At 36.1% G+C, this 26,858-nt stretch overlaps 1 protein-coding gene across 3 annotated transcripts in view; it reads right to left on the reverse strand.

Annotated features, from left to right (window-relative positions):
- Positions 1-26,858, reverse strand: part of CCDC141 (coiled-coil domain containing 141) — a 174,988-nt gene that overhangs the window by 127,933 nt on the left and 20,197 nt on the right. For all 3 annotated transcript variants that reach the window (XM_035696286.2, XM_035696285.2, XM_049106194.1), the window contains exon 3: positions 1,132-1,323. In XM_035696286.2, the coding sequence (XP_035552179.1) occupies positions 1,132-1,323 (192 nt within the window). The remainder of the gene's footprint in view (positions 1-1,131; positions 1,324-26,858) is intronic.

Raw genomic sequence — 26,858 nt, forward strand, 5'->3', positions numbered from 1 at the left:
CACGATTTTTGCTACTTCTTTTTACTTTTAAAGGAGTTCATGATGCATGAGATTGTCTACCCCAATTTTTATGTTCTATTACTAATCTTCCTTCCTTTGTTATTTTGGATTTAAGACCTGAATTTTGAGTTTGGAAATGTCATATTTTTCAAAGCTAGTGCTTTATCATAATGAAGCAGTGCTCTGACATCAAAATGAATGTACTGCCACTTGACAGAAGTTAAAAGTGAAATTTCCAATAACTGTCTTACACCAAATACAACAGCTCTTTTGATAATGTTCTCTGAGTCTTGCATTTTGAAATTGGGAACTGCAAAAAAAAAAAAAAAATCTCAGAATTCAGGAAAAGTCACAGGAAGAAATGACCTTCTTAGGTCCAGGACTTTCCTTTCCTTAAATTTTTAATGAGTTCAAACCATGAATCCAGTTAATGCCTTAGCAAAGTATTCTGTAAAGTGCTATGCTTATAAGTCAAATATTCTATGGAATATTCTGCAATTGCCTTTTCATAAATAGCAGAAGAAATTCTATCCTCCATCTTTTAGTCAACAAGAACGCTTTAGACCAACATTTCCTAATTATACTAAAATCGGGGGTAATTATTTGATTTAGTAATTGTATTACCATCTTCTAAAGAAAGTAATAAATCATAGTGACTTAGGGATAAGTTTCTATTTTTACTTAATATTTTACTTAATTTTAACTAGCTGTACTGAGGGGTTTTTTTAAAGATTTTATTTATTTATTTATTTATTTATTTATTTATTTGAGAGAAAGCACAAGGAAAGAGAGGGCATAGGGAGAAGAAGACTCCCCACTGATCTGGGAGCCTGACACCAACGCCAGGTTTGATCCCAGGAACCCAGGATCATGACTTGAGTGAAAGGCAGATGCTTAACCAACTGAGCCACACAGGTGCCCCTTTAGGGTTTTTTTTTTTTTTTTTTTTTTGAAGGGCTACATTTAAAGCATTAACCGTTTTATGTTTTGGCAATCAAAAATTAAATGTATTGTATATAACTTGGTCGCTCTGCCATTTTTAAAACTGATTGCAATGTCAATTTGTGGAAATAAAACATTTTCAGGAGTGCTATTTTCTCTGATGTGAAGGTAGTTTTTTAAAACACAAACCTCCAACGCATTTTCAAAAAATTCAGAGGTCAACCTGAGGAGCTCCCTTCTTCTTTCAAGCATGGAGACAAGGGCTGCCCATGCTTCACCCAAAGTGTTGGCCATGGCATCATAGACCTGACTCTGATCCTTGTTCTCTTCAGCTGTCTTGTCTGCTTCCTGCAAGAGTTCCCATACCTGATCTTCCAAAGCCTAAGTGCAGGAAAGAAAAGAGTGTCACTCAATGTAAGAACCTGGAATCATATTTTAAACATTTGGATATTTTAAACTGTATGTGGTCTAAGAAGGTTTAGAAAGAATTTATAAACAAAAACTGCAATGCAGGCAGATAAATCAAGCAGACCGAAGGGAGCAATGGAAATTGTGATAAGCTAGAAAGCATGGCCAGGCTTAAGGCATTCATATTTAAACATTGTTCAAACATTGTAGAAACTTATCAAAGGCACACATTTACATTCCCAGAGGTCCAGAATATTATGTTGACCTCACATTTGAAAAAAAAAAATAAAGAAAAAGAAAACTAACTGGGACACATCCCAAAGAGAGTGATAAAGAAAAAAAAATATGAGAAATGAACCCAGTAAAACTTAGTTTATTCTAAATAATTATTATTGTTAATATGCTTGTGGAGCTTAATGTAAATGTTAAAAATAGGTTCTTGAAAGAGGATGTTTATAATGTAAAAATTAGAATGTCTATAACTGGTAATACAGATTGAACGAAATATGGAAGATAATTGTGCTTACATCATTGTTTCATTTAGGGATAAGAGGAGAATCTCATAGATTCTGTTTCATTCTTAAAGTTGGCACCAAAATAATGGGAAAGGTTTTAAAAATATAATAGACTAAAAATAATATGAATAAATTCTAGAATATCAGCAGAAAAGGGAAGTAAAATCTCTTGTTTTTGCAAACAAAAATAAAGAAAACAAAAGATATAAAAAGAATATTTCTCAGGATACAAACAAAAGAAACAAAACATAATGATAGGAATATGATTAAATATCAATTAACACCAAGAAAGTGGATGCATTATCTTTCTTAATTAAAAGAAAAAACATTAACAGGTTAGGTTTAAAAAAAAAGTCAATTAATTGTTTTTAATTTTTTTTTTAATTTATTTATGATAGTCACACACAGAGAGAGAGGGAGGTAGAGACATAGGCAGAGGGAGAAGCAGGCTCCATGCACCGAGAGCCCGACGTGGGATTCGATCCAGGATCATGCCCTGGGCCAAAGGCAGGCGCCAAACTGCTGCGCCACCCAGGGATCCCAAAAGTCAATTAATTTATGTTTGCTAGAGACATATCTAAAGATATAACATTTGAAAATAAAAAGATGAGATATATCAGGCAAAGACAGACAAAATAAAAGGACTGACAACATTAATGACAGATAAATTAGAAGTGTAAACAAGAAATGGAGATTTTAAATGGCATTTTATTTTTATAAATAGTACAATCTAAAGGTACTCACAAATCTTTATATTTATGGCATCAAAATATTTAAAGTAGATATACCTAGTCCCAATGCAATAGGTAAAAAAAAGTCCAAGCAATAAATCTCTTAGAAATCTTAAGATAACACTTTAAAGAATAATTCTTAGATCAAATGGAGAATAAAAACTATTATGAATGGATAAAGAAGCTGTGGTCTATATATACAATGGAATATTCCTCAGCCATTAGAAACAACAAATACCGCCATTCAGCTTCGACGTGGATAGAACTGGAGGGCATTATACTGAGTGAAGTAAATCAATCAGAGAAGGACAAACATTATATGGTTTCATTCATTCAGGGAATATAATAAATAGTGAAAGGGACTATAGGGGAAAGGAGAGAAAATGAGTGGGAAATATCAGAGAGGGTGACAAACCACAAGAGACTCCTAACTCTGGGGAAAGAACAAGGGGTAGTGGAAGGGAGGTGTGTGGGAGGATGGGGTGACTAGGTGACGGGCACTGAGGGGCACACTTGATGGGATGAGCACTGGGTATTATACTATATGTTGGCAAATCGAACTCCAATAAAAAATATACAAAAAATAAAATTAAAAAAATTTTTTTAAAAACCTACTCTTATAGGTTGTTTTGAGAAAAAATAATAATGAGGCTATTATGTTTAATAACCTAAGATACATTCATGGATTAGAAGACTTAATGTTATTAAAATGGCAATACTACTCAAAGCTATCTATAGATTCAGTGTAATCACTATCAAAAATTCAACAGCCTTTTTTTTTTTTTTTCAGAAATCCAAATTCATATGGAATTGTAAGGGGATCCCAATAACCAAAACAATCTTTAAAAAGGAGAACAAAGTTGAAGGACTCACATTTTCAAATTCAAAACTTACTACAAAGTGACAGTAATCAAAACACTGTTGTACTGTCATAGGATGTACATATAAATAAATGGATTAGACTTGAGAATTCAGAAATACACCCATACATTTATGGCCAATTGATGTTCAACAGTGGTGCCAAGACCATTCAATGAAATAAAAACAGTTTCTTCAACAAATAGTACTGGTACACACATACAAAATAGTACTAGAAAAAAAAAAAAAAAAAAAAAAAACAAAAAAAAAAAAACAAACAAAAAAAAAAAAAAAAACAAAATAGTACTAGAACTACCAGATATCCACAATTATAAGAATGAAATTGAACCCTTAACTACACCATCTAAAAGTGGATCAATGATTTAAATGTAAAAGCTAAACCTCTAAAATTCTGAGAAAAAAACAGGTAAATCTTCATCATCTTGAATTTAGCAATGCTTTGTTAGTTATGACACTGGAAGCAAAAGCGACAACAACAACAAAAAAAAACAGAGAAATTGGACTGCTTCAAAATTAAGAACTTTTAAGTATCAAGGACATTATCAAAGAAGTGGAAAGAAAACTTATAGAATGGCAGAAAACATTTGAAAATAATTTCTCTAAAAGGGTCAATTATGCAGAATATATAAAGGACTCTTCTAACTTAACAATTAATGAAAAATACCTCAACATTATTAATCAACCCTGCTGACTTCATGTCTCAGGATGCCACTGATAGACTTACTGCCTTAGATTAGATTTGCCTTTTCTGGAGTTTCACATAAATGAAACCACACAGCATGTGGTTTTCCTATCTGGCTTCTTTCAGTCACTGTAAGGTTTTTGAGATTCATTCATGCTCTTGCATATATTCTTTTCAGTATGGAGTAGTATCCCAATGAATGAATATACCATAATTTATCTAGTTGCCTGCTGACATTTAGGTGTTTCCAATTTTAAGCTACAATGCATAGTTCTATTATGAATATTTATATATATTTATGTGTAAGTTTTTGTTTCAATATATTTTTTCATTTTGCTAGGTATTTACCCAGATGTTTTCTAATGAATTTTGCTTTCTTATTTATGCCATCTTGTAAGTTTTTAAATTTTTATGAGAATGTTATTTTTGTCATTGGAGAAATGAGGTGTTCATTTTTGCAATTACATAAAATAGAACTATTCTGAAAAAAAAAAGAAAAGAAAGAAAAAGCCATGCCATTGTTTTACTGGGAATAGGGGACTTGAATTATCTCCAGTTAGAATTCTAGAGTAGCTCTTCCCTTTTCTACTCTTTCAAATTATACCCTAAGACACATTATATACTTTAATTGTATTATTGTTCCCAGTTACTTGCTGTTTCTCCCTGTAAGGATTATATTCTCATGCCTCCTAACATCAGACTTGTTCATGTGATTTGCTTAGACTAATGAAATGTGAACAGGAGTTTTGTGTTCCACTCCCAAGCAGAAGTTTTAGAACCGAGTGACTCCATCATTTCTCTTTTCATAGAAGGGAATGTTCCTACACCCTGGACCTTAAAATAAAGAAGACATGCAAAACTGAACTGTAATTACCACTTAGGCAAAATGTAATATGAATAAAAATAAAATGTGTTACTCTGAGCCACTGCTACTGGGAGGTTGTTTGTACCCTAGTATTGCCAGATACAGTCACAAAGGTAAACTCTTTGTATTTTACAAACGTAAAATCTTACATTATACATCCAACGTTTCCTCATGCTTAATGAAGACGGAAAATAGAATTCATTATGCAAAAAAGGAAAAAATCTAGCCCAGTGCCTGATAATGTCATAGTTACCTCAAAGTCTCAGGCAGATTGGGATGAACGTGCCAATGAACTTTTCAGAGGCATGCACTGAATATGTGCCAGCTCTGATCTCTTTGGTGTTTAGGCTAAACCAGATAAAGGCTTTTCTAAATTGTCAGAAGAATTAGATCAACTGTGTATACATTCTTATCTAGCTATTGGAAAGCACAGTATCTGGGCATTTTCCTCTTGTGTGACAAGTCTTAGATTATCTTGCAGGCCAGTTAGTTTTGTATTGTGCATATTTTTTCATTTTATACTTTTTGTCATTACAATGGAATGACTTGGTCTTAATTTCTACTTATAACTGGGTGTTAGCTCAAGAGTATCTAAGGAGAAGAAAGATATATTAGGAATTTTAAATTCTAAGATACTTCATCGGATGAGAGACTGTACTAAGAACTGAAAGTAGGAAAACTTGATTATTCCAAGGCAGAGATTTAGGGGAGAATAAGAAATGTGCAATGAATTCATTCTAGAGCAAAGCAAGAGAACACAACCTTTCAGGGATATTTCTCAAGTTTGACAGAAAGGTGATAAGCTAAATCTGAAAGTTGGCTATCTCTATCTCTAAAAGGGTTGTCTTCAGAGGTGGTTTGTTGTGATTAGCCTTGTTAATCACATAAAGAATAGTTTCTCAATACCATTCTTTTCCCACTGAAGTGATACTTCATAAATCAGTGATACAGAGGTTTTGGGGACAAGCAGTTTGAAGGACTACAATTCTGGCTTCCAATATTTCCTTTAGACTCTCCCATGACCTCCAGTGTGAACCACAAAAATGTTCTATTCATTGCAATCCCAAGGCCAGAACATTCCTGCAGAACCCTCTGGGTTTAATTTGGTCCCAAGTCATACTTGGGATTTTCTCCAAAAAAGCCCATAGACTTTCTGCTTTAAGGATTGACAGAAAACTATCTGCTCCAAATTCCCTTGGAATTTAGAATGCTTTTAGGGTGCTGGGATCAGAGGCCAGGTACAGTTCAATGCTCCCCACGGCCAACCAAACACCATCCGAAATACTGGAGGAGAGAGAGGGACCCGGACAGAATGGAATAGGCAGGATTTATGGAACAGGGATATTTCTCAACCAACTTAAAATATCAAGAAAAAGATGGGTTGAAGCATATTTCTGTGAGATTCCTGAAATGGGGAATGATCTGAATCCAAAGCCAAAAATCCACTATCTAGGTGTTTGATGTTTAGCACTTAGGTCTCTGTCTTCTTCTGCACTGAAGGTGTTAGGAAGGCCAGGAAGGCCACATGATTCTTTTAGTGTTCTCCAGCTTTCCACGGTTGCCCATGTACATGACATCCTATTAGCCAGCCCTCCCTTCTGAATCTGGTGCTATCTCATTTGCTACCAGCACTCAGGAAATACTGTTCTATATTTTACATGGGTTGCTGAGCCTCTACAGAGACTACCTCTTTCATCTCTCTTCTCCATAAGAAAAGCAGCATATCAGTTAGGTAGCCTGAAACACAAATCCAAGTAATATGCTAATGGAGAGAACTAATAAACTGTGCATGCTAATCAGAATGATTTCAAGTCTGTAAAGGAGATACAAGAGAACCACGTGTGGTCATATTTAAAACTCCAGCACCTAGCAAATTGAACACCAATAAAAATAAATTTATAAATAAAAAAAATAAAACTCCAGCACCTATTATTGGTTTCCAACCAAAATGCCCCAAAGGAGTGTTTAAAAATATGTTGAAGCATCTTTAGTTGTCACAATGTGTTTGTATCGTGGGGAGCAGTTTGATGAAGTATTGTTCCACCAAATAGAAACCATGCCAGGAAACACTGAACGCCCTACACATAGTGGGAGCTCAATAAATGTTGTGGTGGAATGTGTAGGAGAGATCACTTTCTCCTGAAAATGATTTCACCTTATTTCACAGGCTGTTAGAGGAGAGTTCAGAGGCCAGTTGTTCCAATCTAATACCAAGATTAGGAAGCCCCTCTAGCAAAATTGCAACACAGCAACCATGCTAGGGCAGCAGTTCTCTGTTACTTTTGGAGCAAACCCTTCCATCGTTATATTAATAAGTCTTCTTAGACTGGACCAAAATTGATTTGTCTCCTGATTCCCTAGAATGCACAACTCCCAGCTTTCCAACTGTGGAAAAACCCCTGTCAACATCCTGCAGGTCTTCTACATCTCTCACTTCTTCTTTAGACCTGCAAAAATTACATAGGATTTATATATACTGTAGAAGTTAAACCCAAGCACCTTCAGGATATAATTTTGAACTCTAAGTAAGCCCAGTGCTGCTCCCACCTTCACACCATCTCTTCACAATGCCTCCCTCAGTTGCTACTGGCTATAGATGGACTTCTTGTCTAAAGAGAGAAATGTTGAACACTATCAAAAACTGTGAGGTAAAAAGATAAATCAGTATCTGATAATGCACCTAAAATAAATGGGAGAAAACTCATTTTGGCATGCCCTTTTTTTTTATCAATGCAGTAATAGTATTGCAATATAAATAATTATATTTATATAGTGCTTTATAGCTTAAAGATTTATACATTATCCCTAAAGCACTTATAACATCCTTAGTCAACAGACAGCTGTAGAAAGTATTTCACTTGACTGGAAAGAGTGCTCTTTATTCTCCATTAAAGCTAAAACCAAACTGTCACTTGTTCAACTACAATACAATAATACTCTCAATGACTCTTATGGTTCAGAGAAGATAATACCTAATGGAACCTGAAGTTATTCAAGAATGTATTCACTTACCCATGCTCTCAGCCATTCAGCAAGAATTTTCCAAGTATCTCTTAATCAAGTCATACAAACTGTGGTAACAGATATGAAAGATTGGGGAGAGGACATCTAGTTATGATTGTGTTTTCTTTTCTTTGATACTCCAGCTTTTTCTTAATACCCATCCACTTCTCAACTCACCTCTGAATGACTTCCATCCCTAATACCTTACTGAAATATTCTTGTATAGTTCCACAATGACCTCACATTTGTCAATGTCAACAATCCTTGTTTACTTTTTTGTGATTAATGCTGTTACACAATTCCTAAATCTTTTTTTCTTCCATTGGTTACTACTGCACTCAGATTTTCCCTCCATGCTTTGTCTCTCTTTTAAAAGTCTACCTTCTTTGTCTAATTTTAAATGTCTAGGTGTTTCAGGAGACCATGATTTTTACTCTTTTCTTTTCAGTCAACAAGTAGATATCAGGACTGAGCTGGGGAGATTATATCAATCATTTGTGTAACTTTTTCAAATTATACTTAACTTCTTCCAGAAATTTAGATGCAATCCTGTGGGCAAAAGGAAAGTGATCCCAAAGTTTGGATGGACTATCACAATGAGCCACAAGCTTTGATTAGATTGTGTCTCCATATAATCCTTGGGTGCAAGGTAGAAAAGAAAGAGTAAGAATTGTTGCTCAATACCTTTGAGCAAATGAATGCATAAGCTCTTATAAATACAACCACTGTTTATATAATTTATTGTCCCTGATTTTTCAACTGTACTGAAAATCTTCACCCAAATACCAACAACTACCTCAGACTCAAAACATCTACAACTGAAAAATGAGTGAAAAGGCAACCTACTGAATAGAGAAAATATTTACAAATGATATATCTGAGGTTAATATCCAAAATATAGAAAGGGTTCAAACAACTCAATACCAAAAATATAAATAATCCAATTAAAAAATGGGCAGAGGACTCGAATAGATATTTTTCTTTTTTTATGACTTATCTATTTATTTTATTTTATTTTTATTTTTTTGCATTTTTTTAATAATAAATTTATTTTTTATTGGTGTTCAATTTGCCAACATACAGAATAACACCCAGTGCTCATCCCATCAAGTGCCCCCCTCAGTGCCTGTCACCCATTCACCCCCACCCCCTTCCACCACCCCTAGTTCGTTTCCCAGAGTTAGGAGTCTTCATGTTCTGTCTCCCTTTCTGATATTTCCTACCCATTTCTTCTCCCTTCCCCTCTATTCCCTTTCACTATTATTTATATTCCCCAAATGAATGAGACCATATAATGTTTGTCCTTCTTCGACATTTTTCCAAAGAAGACATACAGATGGCCAACAGACATGTGAAAATATGCTCAACATCATCTTTCATCAGAGAAATGCGAATCAACACCACAGTAAGATATCACCTCACAGCAGTCAGAATGGCTACTATCAAGAAGACAAGAAACAACGTGTTGGTGAGGATACAGAGGAAAGGGAACTCTCATGCACTACTGGTGAGAATGTAAATTGGTGTAGCCACTATGGAAAACAGTATGGAGGTTCCTCAAGAAACTAAAAATGGAAATACCATATGATCTAGTAATTCTACTTCTTGGTATTTACCTGAGAAAAATTAAAACACTAATTTGAAAAGATATATGCACCCCTATGTTTACTGCAGCCTTATTTACAATAGCTAAGATATGGAAGCAACCTAAATGTCCACAGATAGATGAATAGATAAAGATGTGGTATATATACACAATGGAATATTACTCAGAAAAAAAATGAATGAAATCTCATCATTCACAGCAACATGGATACATGGATGGACTTAGACGGTATTATGCTAAGTGAAGTAAGTCAGATAGAGAAAGACAATACCATATGATTTCACTTATATGTAGAATCTAAAAAGAAAAACAAAACAAATGAGTTAAAAACAAAAGAGAAACAGACTCATAAATACAGAGAACAAATTAGTGGTTGCCAGAGGGGAAACAGGTGGAGGGATGGGCAAAATAAATGATAAGAATTAAGAGGTACAAACTTCCGGCCATAAAATGAATAAGCCACAGGGATGCAAAGTACAGGATAGAGAATATAATCAATAATATTGTAATAACTTTATGTGGTGACACATGGTAACTATACTTCTCACGGTGAGCATTTCATAATGTATATAATTGGCAAATCACTATATTATACACCTGAAACTAATGTAATATTATATGTCAACTATATCTTAATTGAAAAAAATGAGTAACAAATCAATTTTGTCCACATCGTGTCAGCCAGGGGCACTTTAAAAAAAATATGAAACTGATCATGTCATTTTCTCCACCAAATCTCCTACTCACCTGGCTTTCAGGAGCAGAAAATAGGAAGACATCTGTTACTTACTCTTCTCTCCCCCATATGTCCTTCAGTTCCAAAGGCCTATTGAGTCAACCTCCTACAAATCATTCAATCTTCCCCTCCCTCTACTCATATCCCTCACCTCTGCTCAGCCTCTCATCACTTCTCACCTGAGTTTGTACAATAGCCTCTCAGCTTGTCCTTCTGTCTCCAGGTTCACTCTTAGCCAATCCATTCTCTGTTCCGAGACCATGCAGATTTTTCTATATCAGAAATATGATCATGTCACTCAGCAACTCATGAAGTTTTCAGTGGCTTCCAATTGATTTTAAGATAAAATTCAAAGTGTAAGCATGGTATGTAAGACCTTCAGTACTTGATTCTCTGTTTAATCTTGTTTCTGCTCATTCTCCCACACTGCTCTCCAGCCCTCTAAACTTTCTGTGGCTCCCTGATTCTCCAATGGATTCTCCATTCTCACATGGACTAACCTTCATGTTTCACCCTAGAATTCTCTTCCTTCCTGCCTCCACTTTTTCCGCCCCTCCTGTGATTCAACTATGCCTGAGTAGTTCTTCATCATCCTTCAAGACATGATAGATGTTGGGGGTTGACTCTTTTCAGCAAGCTTTCCCTCACCTCCAACCTCCATGGGTATGAATGTATGTATGTATGTATTTTTAAATATTTTATTTATTTATTTGAAACAGAGAGTAAGTAGGGGGAGGAGCAGAGGGAGAAGGATAAGCAGATCCTGGGTTCGATCCCATGACCCCAGCTGAAATCAAGAGTTGGTTGCTCAACCAAGTGAGCCATCCAGGCACCTTGTATTTGCCCCTTTAAAGTGCTTCCCACTGGAACACCTGGGTGGCTCAGTTAGTTAAGCATCTGATTCTTGGTCTTGGTTCTGGTCATGATTTCAGGGTTGTGAAATTGAGCTTGTGCTCAACCCAGAGTCTGCTTCTCCCTCTCTAACTCTCTCCTTCTGCCCTTCCCCCCACTCCTGCTCTCACTGTCTCTAAAATAAATAAATAAATGAATGAATGAATGAATGAATAAAGTGTTTTTAAAGAAAGTGCTTTCCACTATTATAACAATTATTATAGCAAATTATTTTTTATTTCTGATTATGAAAATCTTTTCATACTAAAATGGGAAAAATACAAAAAATAAAAAACATAAATTACTTATAATCTTACTCCAGAGAGAACTACCATTAATATTCATATGGCTTTACACACACACACACACACACACACACACATTATTATAATCATATGGTATAAATCAGCAAACTGTGGCCCGCAGTCCAAACCCAGGCTGAAATCTATTTTTGTATGATCTACAAGCTAATAATTGTTTTTACATTGTTTTACATTTTACATCTATGTTAAGTGGTTTCAAAACAAAATATCAAAAATACCATGTCATGATATATGGAAATTATACAAAATTTTTAAATTTCAGCTTCCATAAATTTTTATTGGGACACAACCATATTTATTGGAACAAAATCCATTTGTTTATGGATTGTCTATGGCTGCTTTCACACTACAATAGCAGAGTCTGAATAGTTGCAACTCACAAAGTAATATGACCCACAAAGCTTAAAATATTTACGGTCTGACCCTTTACCAGAAAGCTTGCTGATCTCTGGTACTGCAGCTATATATATTTTTTTCTGCTTAATATCATATTATGAATACTTTCTTTTTCAATATTTTGTAGAAATGTTATTTGCGGTGGATGTTTATTATCCCATCAATAAGGCTATAATTTATTGAAGTATTCCCCTCTTACAGATATTAATTCTGGTCTCCATTTTTAACTATTATAAATAATATTGGGCTGAGCTAATTCCAACAATTCTCATTTCATTTGACTTCCTGATCTTTTCATATAAATCTTTGTGGTTTTCTCCATAAAACAAATTCCTAAGAGTGGAATGACTAGGTCAAGTATTATCCCACATTTTCAAGGCTCTTGATGCAACAGCTAAATTGTTCTCCTGAAAGTTTGTACCAGTTGACTAGCACTATCACAATATACTAAAATTGTCTTTTTATGTATCTGACTTCCCCAGTAACCCTTGAAGACAGGGACTTTTTTACATTCTCAGAGCATGAGGCTCACAGGGATTATACACACAATAGATGCATGAGGAATGAGTAGCTAGGCTTGAGCGGCTGCTCATTTGTCCAAGCCCATTTCAGCACAGTAGAGCAGTGTTTTTCAATCTCAAGAATTCAGGAACTCAGTGAAAAAGTCCGTGGATTCCCAATTTTGAGAAAACACCAGAAAAGTCAAACTGCTGCTCTGTCGGAACCAATGAAATGAAAAACACAAATACAAGTGTAAGCATTGAAATTTGGCAGTTTACATTAAATGTTTTAAAATCCTTATCAAAAATTTGAAATCGGGGGCACCTGGGTGGCTCAGTCAGTTAAGTGCCTGCCTTTGGCTCCGGTCATGATCCCAGGGTCCAGGGAGCCCCACATCAGGCTCCTTGCCCAGTGGGGAGTCTGCTTCTCCCTCTGCCTTGGCTGACAAAAATCACAGGGTTGAACAGAGAAGGCTGCAGAAGGAGGTGACAAGAGATATGCTGAATTGCAAAATACCTGTAAATCAGAAGCCTCAGGAAACAGAGGCAGAAACAGGAAGATTAACAGAGCCAAGAAGATGCCAGTCTTGCCCCAATTTGATGCAGGAAGACGGAGACCAGGAAGGACAGTTTAATGGATGAGGAAGCATCACAGACTAATCAAAATGATACATCTTACAAACACACAGAGTACTTGATATGCTTCTAGTGGAATCACAATGTCTATGAAGTACAGGTTGCCAATAAACATGAGTGAGCAGTTGAGCAATTACTCAGATAATTTGATTTATGCAGTAAGCCAATCTGGAAAGTGGCATAGGAATCTTTTTTGTTCAGTACTTGTTTCTGGATTGAAACATCCTGATATTTTTTGTCTGTATATTTTAACATTTCTTGATGAAATTCAAAATTTGTCTTCTCACAAAGAGGAAACAAATTTATTCATGAAAAAAAATAAAATTATGTCTACTCTTTCTTGTATAAAGACAATATTTTAAGACCAATGAAAATCATGTACATGGAGGTGTTTTTCCAGTGGTGGAGATGAATTTGCCTCAAATGGCGACATTACAAAATAGTAACGTTTCCTTTGTGATCTACCATATACAGTATAATAGTGATTTAAACACAAATCTGAGGCCCAAATTCCGACTGCACTTGGTAGCTCTGAACGTTTTACAAATTACTTTTTCTCAAGTCTTAGCCTATTATAAAATGGACACAATAGTAATAGCTACCTTATAAGGTTTTGTGAAGATCAAAGGAAATAATCCATGGAAGCCCTTAGCACAGTATCTGGTATACAGCAAGCATTCAATAAATGTTACTTTAATTATGTTTACATGTATCTTCTTGCTGGGATTGTTTTTATGTACTTAAAACCATTGGACAAAGAACATACTGAGGTCCTAGCAGTAATAAACAAAATGACTCCATTTCCCAAATAGGAAACAAAAAGCTATTTCTGATTTGAAGAGGGACATGACAACACTACAACCTGCAATAATAATTTCGGGATTGGTAAAAGTTCAAAACATGAAATATTTTACTCTGAGCCCAAATAACAGTAATGCACTTCAAAGACACATATATGTTAGGATATATTTTATAAATATATTTTTTCTGAAAAATTCTCTATCACTCATTTGTCCTTAAATTTTACATGAATTCCTTATGACGAAATACTTCCTTTTATGTATGCAAATGATTAGCTGTATCACATGAGATAGATAATACAAACATTCACTACTTCAAATGAATGTAGGAAACTTGACAAGTCTATGTTACATGAAGTTCAAGTCTTAACATTTTGGGATTCATAGTGAATCCAACTACCTCATCAAATTAACTCCATTAATTTCTGAAACCCATGTTGAAGTAAGAATAAAATGTTGTATTCTGGGATTTGTAGTTCCCCTGAGCAAAGAATTGTACTGGTGACTAGGAAGACGTCAACATACTCCTTTTTATGCATCTCTGAGGCATCCCTCACTAAAACAAAGTAAACATACATGAAAGCGAACGTGTACTGTCTTTATTGCAAACCACATTGCTAATGCTGATACGAAATGTATTCTAAATCAGTGTTTATAGTCATGTTCTACTATTTCTTCTAATGCTAATAATTGTCCTATCAAATTGGTTTCAAAGCCAGAGTATATTTAGTGTTAAGGGCCACAAAACTTCCTTTGGTTTCTTGAGAGTTTTGAAATTACCAAACTTACCAAAATTCAGAGAGGATTTTAGGATGTTCTATTCAAGCCAAGAATAGAACAAAAAGCAGGTTAATCCAAAAGTGGGATGTATTTAGAGATTCATATATTGGGATTCCTGGGTGGCGCAGCGGTTTGGCGCCTGCCTTTGGCCCAGGGCACGATCCTGGAGACCCGGGATCGAATCCCACATCAGGCTCCCGGTGCATGGAGCCTGCTTCTCCCTCTGCCTATGTCTCTGCCTCTCTCTCTCTCTCTCTCTCTCTCTCTCTCTCTCTGTGACTATCATAAATAAATAAAAAAAAAAGAGATTCATATATGATGTATCTATGGGAAAATAACAACAGAAGTCATATTGCAATGACCAACACATTGTATTCTAATGATCTTTGTTACTAGAGGTAACAGATCATAATGTAATAGGTGTGGGATATGTGCTTACTATCCCTACCTCTGCTTCAATACTGTGTATGTTTTTTAAGATAAACTACCTCTCTGAGGTACTCTGTATATTTCTACCTTTCAGATGAGGCAGCAGCTCATGTCCTTCTTCTCTGTAATCCGGTGGAAGACACACCTCTATCAGCCACAAGGAAGGCACAATAGCTATTGGCATAGGTGTCAATCACCCAGTACCACCATTACCACAGCCTTCCACTCCAGCAGCTCCAACGCGCCCTGGAGGGATTTGGACCTGAAAGAAGGCACCATGACTTCTTTCTCTGTCTCCCCTCCATCAATTCCTTGGCCAAAATTTCCCCCAAATTTCCCTGAACAAAGGCCAGCTTGTTCATTTGAATATCATTAGCAAGTAATAGTACTTGAGTCATCATTCAATAGTAACTTGTTATTTGCTTCTTACATTCAGGGGAGTGAGGAGAGAGAGAGAGAAAAGAAATTAAACAATGTGAATGCTCCTTTGCTCAATGTTACCAGCTTCTAGTCATTTTATACAATGTGAGCATATGGCAAACAAAGTCCCTTGAGAGGAAAACGGTGGGGATTTTCATAAGCAAGTGTTCAAATAGTAGTTGAATAACCACTCTGAGGATACTGTAGGGGAAGTTCACATCCATCTAAGAGATTAACTGGATGATTTCTATCGTCCCAATGAATTCCAGTACAATAATTCATTAATTTGCTCAACATTTATTGAGTCTCTACCACATCCAACGCATAAGAAGTAGCTGAAATCTAGACACTTTGTACGTAAAATGTTTCACTTTATTTTCTACCACATTTCATATAAGGATTTAATATTAAATTTGGGGTTGGTGAGAGGCTTATAATATTTAAGACCTTATTAAAATAGAGAAAACAATTGTTTATACTATTGAAGAAACGCATTTTTTTCTCACTTGATAGAGCAAAATTTGTTTTTGCCATTGAATATGGTACTTTCTCTTCCTTTCCTAGACACACAAACACTAATGTGAAAGTTCAGCCACTGTGACAAACTTATTCTTTCCTTTTTGTGAATAGCCCTTTTCTTCCCTTAATAGAACCCTTCTTTCATGTGAAAATTCATGACATATGACTTTGGCAAGAACCAACCCTGCTCCTCAGCCATTAACAAGTAAAGGCAATGACATAAGGCTAGCCTAGCCCATAGGAGTTATCTATCCCAGCTGTGGATTGGTTGGTTGGCTCAAGGATCAAAATGTGATTGATCAGGGATGGAAGATGATCCAAGCTAGAATATCCAATTCCTCCAGAGTTTCTGCTGGAATGTTCTGGAAAGGCTTTTCACCTGAATTACTAAGTTGACAGAACATGAGACTGATGTACTTGTCTGGCCATCCTATCAGCCATATATAGACAGCTTGTCCAAAAGATGGAGAGACAGCTTTACAGCATTACTATGTTCCTGATTCTGGCCATGCCTAATTCTCCTCCTTACACAAATAAACATGTTTAGAGATTTAGTTCACATTTTTCATGGCTTCTCCAAACCAAAATTACTTAATCAGCATATGCACCAAATCAAAATCTTAAAATCACTTCCGTTCTTGAATTGAGAGTTAGCAAAAGAACTGCACCTAATCAATATCATTATTTAGATACTTTAAAATGCATGTTAATGGGGTACCTGGGTGGCTCAGGGGTTGAGCATCTCTGCCTTCAGCTCAGGTTGTGATCCCAAGGGTCCTGGGATCAAGTCCCACATCAGGGACCCCATGAGGAGCCTCTTTCTCCCTCTGCCTGTGTCTCTGACTCTCTCTCTGTGTCTCTCATGAATAAATAAATAAAATCTTAAAAATAAAAATAAGTAAAATGCATGCTACTCTGTAATATGGATTTTGAACAGAGTGAAGTATTAATTCCTGAAGATCAGTTCTGTTCCCCAACACCCAATTTCAGTCTACCCATTCAGCCCCTCTCCATATTCACAATGCCTAAATAAGACTGTTTAAGTACTAGAGGGTTAGAAATGACAGACTTAAAAATTTTTTTTTTTGTTATCTAACAAGAATCTTGGTTTTGACATCTGTATGTCAGCTAATGATTATATGGTAATACTATCTCTGCTTTTGCCAAGTAAGATAACATGTTTCATAACACTTATTTCAAAGCATTTGAAATAAACATGGGATGACTGTCAAGTTTAGTTTTAAATGATTTTGCCTACCTCCATTACTTAATATATGTCTGAATTAACTCCCATTATTATCTCTACCTGTCATCACTTAGATTATCTGTTACAATCACACAGTGATGATAATTGATTCAGAGGAGTACCAGGGAATACATTTTCTTAGTTTAGCCCATAAAATCTTAGTGTGACAGTGTTCACAAGGTGACTGATGTCATAGCCTATATTCTGTTATTTTCTTTAAAGCAGATATTTTATCAAGATGACTGAGTCCTTTTTTTAATGGCTGAGTCTTGATTTTAAAAAAAATAGAATTGCTGAAAAATCTGATTAAATATCTTGGCTTCAGGCTACCTATATCATTTATTTTAATAAACTGATAGATATACAACCACAGTCCTAGCCAGCTCCTTTACTACCATTAAGGCCAAGCAGTGCTCATTCGTTTGTCAGATATCTGTGAAGCCCTTCCTTGGACCTGACTTTGTGATATTTTCCAAGGACACAAAAGGATGAATGACATGGTGACTTGAACAATGCAGGCTTTATGCAAAACTGTATTCCCCTACCATTTGGTAGAGTTGTTCTGGGCACTGACCAGCCCTTTGTAAAGACCCCTGCTACTGATTATCTCTGTCCTCTCTCTACAGGTCAGTGATCCCAAATCCAGGTAGCACCAGCACCATCTGGGAGAGATTTTTAAAATACAGATTCCCAGGCCCCACTTCAGAGGATTCTGATTCAATAGATTTGGAATTTAAAAAACGAAACACATCAGAATAAAAACAAAAACAAAACAACCTGGAAATCTCTGTTTCTTAAAATCTCCACACCTGATTCTGATGTACAACCATGTTTTTGAAGCACATTTCTGCACATCCATGCTTCTGGGGATGGAAAATAGGACATCTATTCATGGGTGAGTATTATGGCTTTTAAAAGACCTCCCTTACAGTAGTTTTTCTAACTTAAGATATTTTCTCCATAAAGTTCTGGTAATAATACACAAATCAGGTCTCCCCCTGCCTAACACTTGTCAGAGATTATTCATCAACCATAAGAAAAAAGAGAAACCTGCTTTCTATGGCATATCTGGCCCTGCTTGAACTGGTCATTGTCTACCCATCCATCCTATCTTTCCCATGACCCTTTTACCAAATAGCTTCTCCCTAGCCCATGGTCCAGCCATGCAAAACTATTTACTGCTATCCTAACACTTCACACTGGATTGGTCCTGGGACCCTGGTATATGTATGCTTTTCCCATTGTTCAGGCTATCTACCCACCTCTTATATATTTGGAAAATAATCTTATGAAGAAAATTCTGATTTCCTCTTATACTACCCTTTCTCCTCTGTAACTAAATTTTATATGGATTTCTGCTGAAGCTGCTCCAAACTTACTGGGCTTGCTTATTTAAATGCCCAACATTTGATGTCTGAAACTCACTTTTAAATAGTGCTCTCCTGGGTGTTAAGCTATATTTTGGCAGATTGAATTGAAATAAAATAAGTAAATAAAAATTTTAAAAATTTAAAAAGTAAAAAATAAATACTGCTCTCCCTACTCCAAAAAGTGTATGTATGTATGTATATATGTATATATGTATATACATATATACATACATTTCTCACAATATAGTGAGAAAAAGAAAGCAAGTGTAGTGCAATGTTAACAATTAGTAAATCTAGGTAAAGGACTTTTGTAGGTTTGAAATGTTCCAAAATGCAAAGTTGCAAAAAAAAAAAAAAAAAAGCCTACCTTCATGTATGCTCCCTAAGTACAAGATGTGTGTTGTGTCCACCTTTATATTGCCCACATATAATGCAGTACCCACTTTCATTACCTACTGAATGAATCAGTGAAGGAGAGGAGTGACGCATTAGCATCTTTTTGTAAAATCTCTACCTTCACACCTATTTTCAGAAATACTACCAGTTCTTAAATATTTGGGGTCTTCTCTAGGATAACTAGGCTGCTTCTCAGCTTTTCTTATCATGTGTTCAGTAAGCCACTTTCTCAAATCTAGGGTTAGAGTTAGGGTTAGATTTAGAATAGGCATATTAATATCTTGCTACCTTTTGATGTATGAGTTAACTTAAACCTAATGGAATATAGGTTGCATTCTGGATGAGGTGGGAGGGTGAGGGGGGTGACACTGTGGTGGAGATTCAGGACTAGAGTAGGCTGGACTTTACAAGCTGCTGAGAATGTTTCTAGAGAGGAAAAGGTGATAGAAATGGTAAAGTTTGAGTGAACTGGCTCCCAGGCAAAATTTATATCAGCCCCCATGCTTCAAGAACTCTTTTTTTTTTTTTTAAGTGAGGGATAGTGTAGATTTTGCATATGCATAAAAATGCATCTGTTTATTTATTTGGAATTTCAATTTTCACATAGCAGAAATATCTGTAAGTTAAAATGATCAAGCTTTCATTGTTATCTAGAAATTTTGAACTTTTTAACAATTATTTGCAACGAAAGTAAAGTGCCTACCAGTGGCCTATTAGTCCAACTTTCACCACATCTTACTTTCTTGACTTGTGTCTAAATAATAGTTGACCTTTGGAGGGGAAAAAAATATAAACCTCTACTTCTATCTTTTAACAGTGTTGGCTGTGCTAAAGAGCCACATCATTCCATTGTAAACTGGAGAAACCCATTTTACAAATGAGCTTCTACTTTCTACTTATATCTTAATTTGGGAGAAAGGTGCTTTATAAGGCTGGGAAGTGGGTGGTTATCCCTCCTTTCTATCTCCTGGAAGTAAAACACACTGTATTCCTACCTCTCAAGTCTTCCCTATGCTCTTCTTTAGACCTTCATTCCCTGTCACCTGCTTTAGACCAAAATAAAACCCTCCCTTCTCCTTGGTGCCATCCTTAAGTCTGAAGAAAATAGCAGTTGGGCTACACAAAAAAAATCACAAAGAAAAATTAGATACTGTCAGAGGTATGAAAATATATATGTATACTTCAGTCTATTTTCAGAGTCTAAAAAATCAATTTCTTCTTTACTTAGTAAAAAAATATATATTTTTTTCAGACTAAAAAAATCCATTCTCCAATTGAAGAATCCTCAGGGCAGTCACCAAATAAACACTTAGATTAATTAACAGTAACAGTAATAACATGTTTAGGTTTTGTTCTGTTTTGTTTTGTTCTGTAAAAAATAGCTAGTTGTTAGAACAAAATGGAATGCCCAGTTTACAGTGTAAGCAGACTTTGTTGACAATGAGATATGGAGCTTCTAAGATGAGCAATCCATGAAAAATGGCTTGCCTCAGGATTCGGTCAAGGCCAGTTTAATTTAAGTTTTTCCTCTCCCACTTGGTTAGTCATTAAACTCAGGAAAGTATTTTGGAATTGGATCTGAGAAAAAGTCACTCTGGCCAACGTCATAAAACCGGTTATTTAAAGAGATGCTAAAAGACACTACTTTCCCTTTGGGTTCCAAAAGAATAGGGAACTGAGGCTATTCTATGATACTTGAAAAAATGCACTCTGTCTTTTTAAGTGTAGCTTTGAAATCACTGGTTTTAAGTATAGCATATTTTATGGACATTATGCCACCTCAACTGCCATGCAGAGCACAAAAAGGATTATGGATTTTCTCTTCAGTGGAGCATTAAATGGTCCCCTGAATAGCAATTTTCTAAAAGAGCAAATATATGTGGCATATCCGGCATATGTTTTCCTGACGCGCCAGAGTCTATGTGTAAAATAGACCGTGGAGTACAGGTAGAGTCTCTAATGCATAGAAATAATATTTGTGACCACTAAACTGGAGACAATTAGCTTGGGATACCTGAAAGCAAAGAATGGAAAGTTTGGAAACTTTTGAGAAAAAGAGATAGTTGAGTTCTATTATCTGGTCATTCTCTTGTAGGTAACATCACATATTTGTTTCTGTGTTTGCTGTTCTTTTGAACTAGAATATTCTACATTTTCACATCTGCCTATCCAAAACCTGTTAGGCTTCAAGTCTTAGTTCCATTGCTGCCTCCTGTGTCAAATCCTTCTATTTGTCCCAGCCATAAGCATTCCTCCTTCCTCTGGACTCCTTCCTCATTTTATTTCTACCTTTCTGATTTCATGTTACATTTCATTGTATAGTACAATTGTAAATAGGAAAGTCTTAAATTCTGTAGATTATAAATTAGGTGAGAGTAAGAACTATTTATCCATTCTTGCATCTCCTACAGGATTATATATTTAAAAAAAAAAAATTCTTGGACGCCTGGGTGGCTCAGTGGTTTAGCGCCTGCCTTCGGCCCAGGGCACGATCCCAGAGTCCTGGGATCGAGTCCCGCGTCGGGCTCCCTGCATGGAGCCTGCTTCTCCCTCTGCCTGTGTCTCTGCCTCTCTCTCTCTCTCTCTCTCTCTCTCTGTCTCATGAAGAAATAAATCTTTAAAAAAAATTCTTTAAGATGAAGTCGCTGCAAAAGGTAAATGGCAAAGAAAGGAAATAGGGGCTTTAAAATTCATATTCTGAGAAGATGGGCCATTACAGTTTTTTTGGATAATAATTCCTTAAAAGCAAATTTTAGAAAACAAAAATCCAGTTTCCAGTAGATTATAAAGTCCCCGAAGCCAGAGTATGCCCTTCTTCCTTTGGCTTCACACAGCACCAAGTCAGTGTTAATTATTATTTGGTGGTTCAAAAATATAATTGTGTCCACTGAGCTCTTGTTACATAGGTTAGTGGTTCTGTTTACTTACTATTATAAAACAAAGGTCTCTTTGGATCCCAATACTTAATTCAAATCCAAATACTTAAAACATGTCTCAAATATTCCTATCAATCTTGATGGGACTCTGGGAACCAATAAAAAAAAATTTTTTTTAAGATTTTATTTATTTATTCATGAGAGATACAGAGAGAGCGAGAAAGAGAGAGAGAGAGGCAGAGACACAGGCAAAGGGAGAAACAGGCTCCATGCAGGGAGCCCGACGTGGGACTCGATGCCGGGTCTCCAGGATCACAGCCTGGGCTGAAGGCAGCGCTAAACCTCTGAGCCACCCGGGCTGCCTGGAACCAATAAAATTTATTTATGGCTGTATTATTGATAAGTGAAGTACCTTCGTATTTTAAAAAAATAATAAATACTTCCTATAGCCTTGACTTCATATACACAGAACATTAATCGTGACAGAGATGCATTCATCCTAATGACCCATCAACATGAAGGCCTCACTATTGTATACTTAAATTACTCAATACCACAAATTTCTTTTTCTTGTGCCAGTAATTCTTATGTCGGTTTGACTACATACTTATTTCAGATAGAAAAGCTTTTAGCACTGTTCAGGGAGGCAAAGCTACTCATAAACTATTATATCTTCTCTTTCACTCTCTATTCTCTTTACTTCACACCTTGCTTCAAATCAAAAGTGAAATGATATTCTACAGTAGGACACTACACTTTAATAATTAATGTAGCACACACCCAAAAGAAGTGCTAAAATAAGAAAAAAAAATCATGACAAGACTAAATGCTGATGAGGACGTGGAGAAACTGAATCTGTCAGCAATGTTGATAGGAATGCAAATGGAATGGCCATTCTGGAAAACATTCTGGCACCTCCTTATAAAAATAAACATGGAACTACCATAAGACTCAGCCATTGTATTTATCCCAGAGAATTGAAAACTTAGTCGCACAGAAAAGTCCATACACGAATGTTCAGAGCAGCTTTATCTGTAATAGCCAAAACCTGGAAATAAGTAAGATGAGCCTAAGTGGGTGAACAGTTAAACCAACTCATAGATTCATATCATTGAATGCTACTTGGCAATAAAAAAGAAATGAACTATTGATACACATAACTTGGATAGATCTCCAGGGCATTCTGCTGCCGAGTGAAAAATAAAAGTCGATTTCAAAAAGTCAAAATTGTATGCCTCCATTTATATAAAATTCTTGAATGATGAAATGGTAATGGGAAACATATTCGTGGCTGCCAGGAGTCAGGGACTATGTGGAAGAGAATATAAAGGGGTAGCAAAGGGAGATCTTTGTGGTAAGAGAATCCTCTCTGTGTTGGCTGCAGAGGTGTTCACACTACTCTCCACATGTAATAAAATGACTTATATGCACATACATTGTCCCAGTATAAGATTCCTCATTTTGATATTATATTCTAACGGCATATGTTGTAAACATTGGAGGAAACCAAGGGAGGGGTACTCAAGTCCTTTCTGAACTAACTTTGTAACCTCCTGTGAATCTAAAATTATTTTCTAAAATAGTTTAAAAATAAAAAATACATAAAAATCTAAAAAATAAAATGAAATCTTACAAACATGTTAGACTGGATGGAACTCAATGACAATAAGCATAGACGACGACTGTCTTGGCATCTGGGTTTATATCATCACCCGTATTTATTTTTCATGTAAGTTGCACATTATTTGTCTTCCTTTCCTAGATTATAAAATTTCAGGAGGGCATTGACTTTTATCTGTTTTGCTCACTGTTGAATCCTACCAGCTTAGATCAGTGCTTGCATATGAAATGTATTCAGGCAAATCCTGTTGAATGAGACAAGTAGATCCATTGCTTTAGCATGTATAGGCAATAACTTATGGTGATAGATGAAATGATGCTCATAGTCTCAGATCTTGATTATGAGAATTGTGATAATCATACCAAAACACTTTTTTACCTGCAACCTTTCCATTTGACTTTGTGTTTAATTTACTCAAATAATAGCAGGCATACAGTTACTCTGTTGTTTTTCTAAGTTCTAAGTAAGCAAAAATGCTTTGTTTTTATAAGTTCTAAGTAAGCAAAAAAATGCTTTGTTAGAATCGAAATTTATAACAATAATGTAAAGCACAAAAATAATTTTTAAAATAAAAAGTTCTATTGTATTTAAAGAATAATAATACTTATTTTAATTTTTTAAATTTTTATTTATTTATGATAGTCACAGAGAGAGAGAGAGAGAGAGGCAGAGACACAGGCAGAGGGAGAAGCAGGCTCTATGCACCGGGAGCCCGACGTGGGACTCGATCCTGGGTCTCCAGGATCGTGCCCTGGGCCAAAGGCAGGCACCAAACCGCTGTGCCACCCAGGGATCCCAATATTTATTTTAAAAAGTGGAAACAATATAGTTCAGATATATCACTATATAGCTCTTAATCTATTTCACAGTGATGGGAAGATCATTTAAATAGGTAAGACATGAGAAAATAGCCTTACATCCATTAGCAATAATGACTTTCTTGTTATTACTATAACTTATAATCCAAAGAGTTCCATAAAAAACATTTATATGTGTCAAAGCAATTGTGTTTTTAGTTCTCCTATTCAATTATATAAGGAGTTTTACAGTTAGAATCCAAGAGTATATGTGGCACCTGGGTGGCTCAGGGGTTGAGTGTCTGCCTTTGGCTCAGGTCATGATCCTGGGGCCCTGGGATGAAGTCCTGCATCAGGCTCCCCATGAGGACCCTGCTTCTCCCTCTGCCTGTGCCTCCGTCTCTCTCTCTCATGAATAAGTAAAATCTTAAATAAAATAAAATAAAATAAAATCCAAAAGTTTCATATAAAATCCATAATTTTACTTAATTTTGTCCTTAGCCCTTTACGTCAGTTATGTGACATCCCCCACCAGGTGCCACAGTGCTCCTCTAGGCTCATGCACATCACCATCACCAGGGCGCTTAAGGATCACCACACTAGAAAACTCCACATTGTCACTGGACTAGATGTAGGTCACAGTTCCTCACTTGGGACCAAGGCATCCCCATCATTGGCTATGAGGTGAGAGCAGTTTTTGTGGAATCAGGTATATACTCCTAGACAGAATGAGTCTTGGATGCTCAGCAAGTGCCACAAGCCCTCACTATAAAGCATAGTGGAAAGATCATGACAAACTCTGGATTTTAGATGTTCGGCAGTTACCAGCTATGAACAAGTCATCAAATCTCTGACTCAGTTTCCTTGCCTGTAAAAGGGAGTCCATACCACATTGGTCCTTAATATGTCACCAAAAATGAGACAATGTATATGAAAGCAGTTTCTAAAGTAAATATGTATGCCACATAATTATTCTGACCTAGTTGTGGTAGTAGTATTTTATGGAAATACATCAGCAGTATAGCCCAGTTATATGCAATACTTGTTATATTTCTATGGACTCCAATGTTTCCTGATGTCAGACAGATTAGCCATAAATGTTGGTGGACTAAATAAGCAAATATGTGATTTTGAAGGTAGGAAGAAATCCTGATATTCATGATGAATCTTTTTTCACATGCTCGCCAATCCCAACAAATCTATTAGCAGAGAATATTTATTTTAACTTAAGACTTTTATTTCTGTAAAAAGATTCCTATTATTTCCCCCCCTACTCCCTTACATCTTTTCCCCCCTACACTTTTAAAGAGTATCCTAAGTGTCAACCAAAGGAACCAAAGGAGATAGAGTACAAAGAGAGAGGAAGCAATTCGCAAAATGTACCAGGATGGAAAGGTGCTTGCTTCGCTACTTGCATTTGAGTGAAGAACAGGCTATTGATTATTTGAAAGAACAATCCTCTGTTGGTGGAATTTTTGGCAGCAGAAACTGCCTGGTTGGAAGAAGGGCATGGATATGTGAGGGCAAAAGTACCCTCTAAGTGCCCCCTGAAATTGTACCATGAGTGGGTCACTTGCTGACTTTGTGACCTCAGTTGACTACTCTGAGGAGTCTCAGTTTTCACATCCAGAAAATTGGCATGATAAGAATGCCTTCCTCATAATAGTGTGATAAGGACAAAATGAGACGATGTATCTAAAGAGCCTGGCCATTATTCTGTCTTCCATAAAAGTCAAAAACTATTAGCATCATCATCATCATTCCTAATGATAACTAATATGTGAGATAATATATACTTTGGAAAGTACGAACTTCCTTTCCAAAATTTTAGGGCTTTTGTCTCACTATCAGGATGGGTTATACCCTCTTCTATAAATCATACTCTAAATTTTAGTTTATACATACGGTATAGAAGCAAACTGGATTTCTGGCTTAAAATATTTTTCTGATGCAAGAGAAATGAACATGTCACCAACTAATTCTGGCTGCAAAAGCCGTCCTGCACTTGCCTGTTCGATGGCGTGACCGCCGTGCTGTATCTGTTTGGGTGGCTGGTAATCCAAATCCACACACAAATGGCAGAACTAGATTTCTGGTTGGCTTCCAGTTTGAGATCGAAGTGGCAGCTAACAGGCTGCTGAAAGCCCTTGTGGGCCATAGCTGTCCTGGGTGGAAATAGCCTGTAACTGAAAGCTAGACCACAGCCCTCATTTAATGAAGAATTCTTGTGACAACTCTTAACTTCCAGGGGTTTCTATGCTAAATCCCAGGCAGGAAAATATCGGATGATTCTGTTGTCACTAGGAAATGTCAGTGACACAAGCAATGACAAAGAGGCAAGATTAAGAAAACCAACTTGGAAAATTCTGACATTGTACTGAATCAGCCAATTGGGATTTTAAAAAGTAAGCTTTTACAGGGGGCGAGGGGGTCACTTTTCAAACCAGAGCCATTTACTAAGGCACCATAAAAATCCATTCACAATAAAAAT

The sequence above is a fragment of the Canis lupus genome, chromosome 36 (assembly GCF_003254725.2).
Source record: "Canis lupus dingo isolate Sandy chromosome 36, ASM325472v2, whole genome shotgun sequence".
In the NCBI taxonomy this organism is placed as follows: Eukaryota; Metazoa; Chordata; class Mammalia; order Carnivora; family Canidae; genus Canis; species Canis lupus.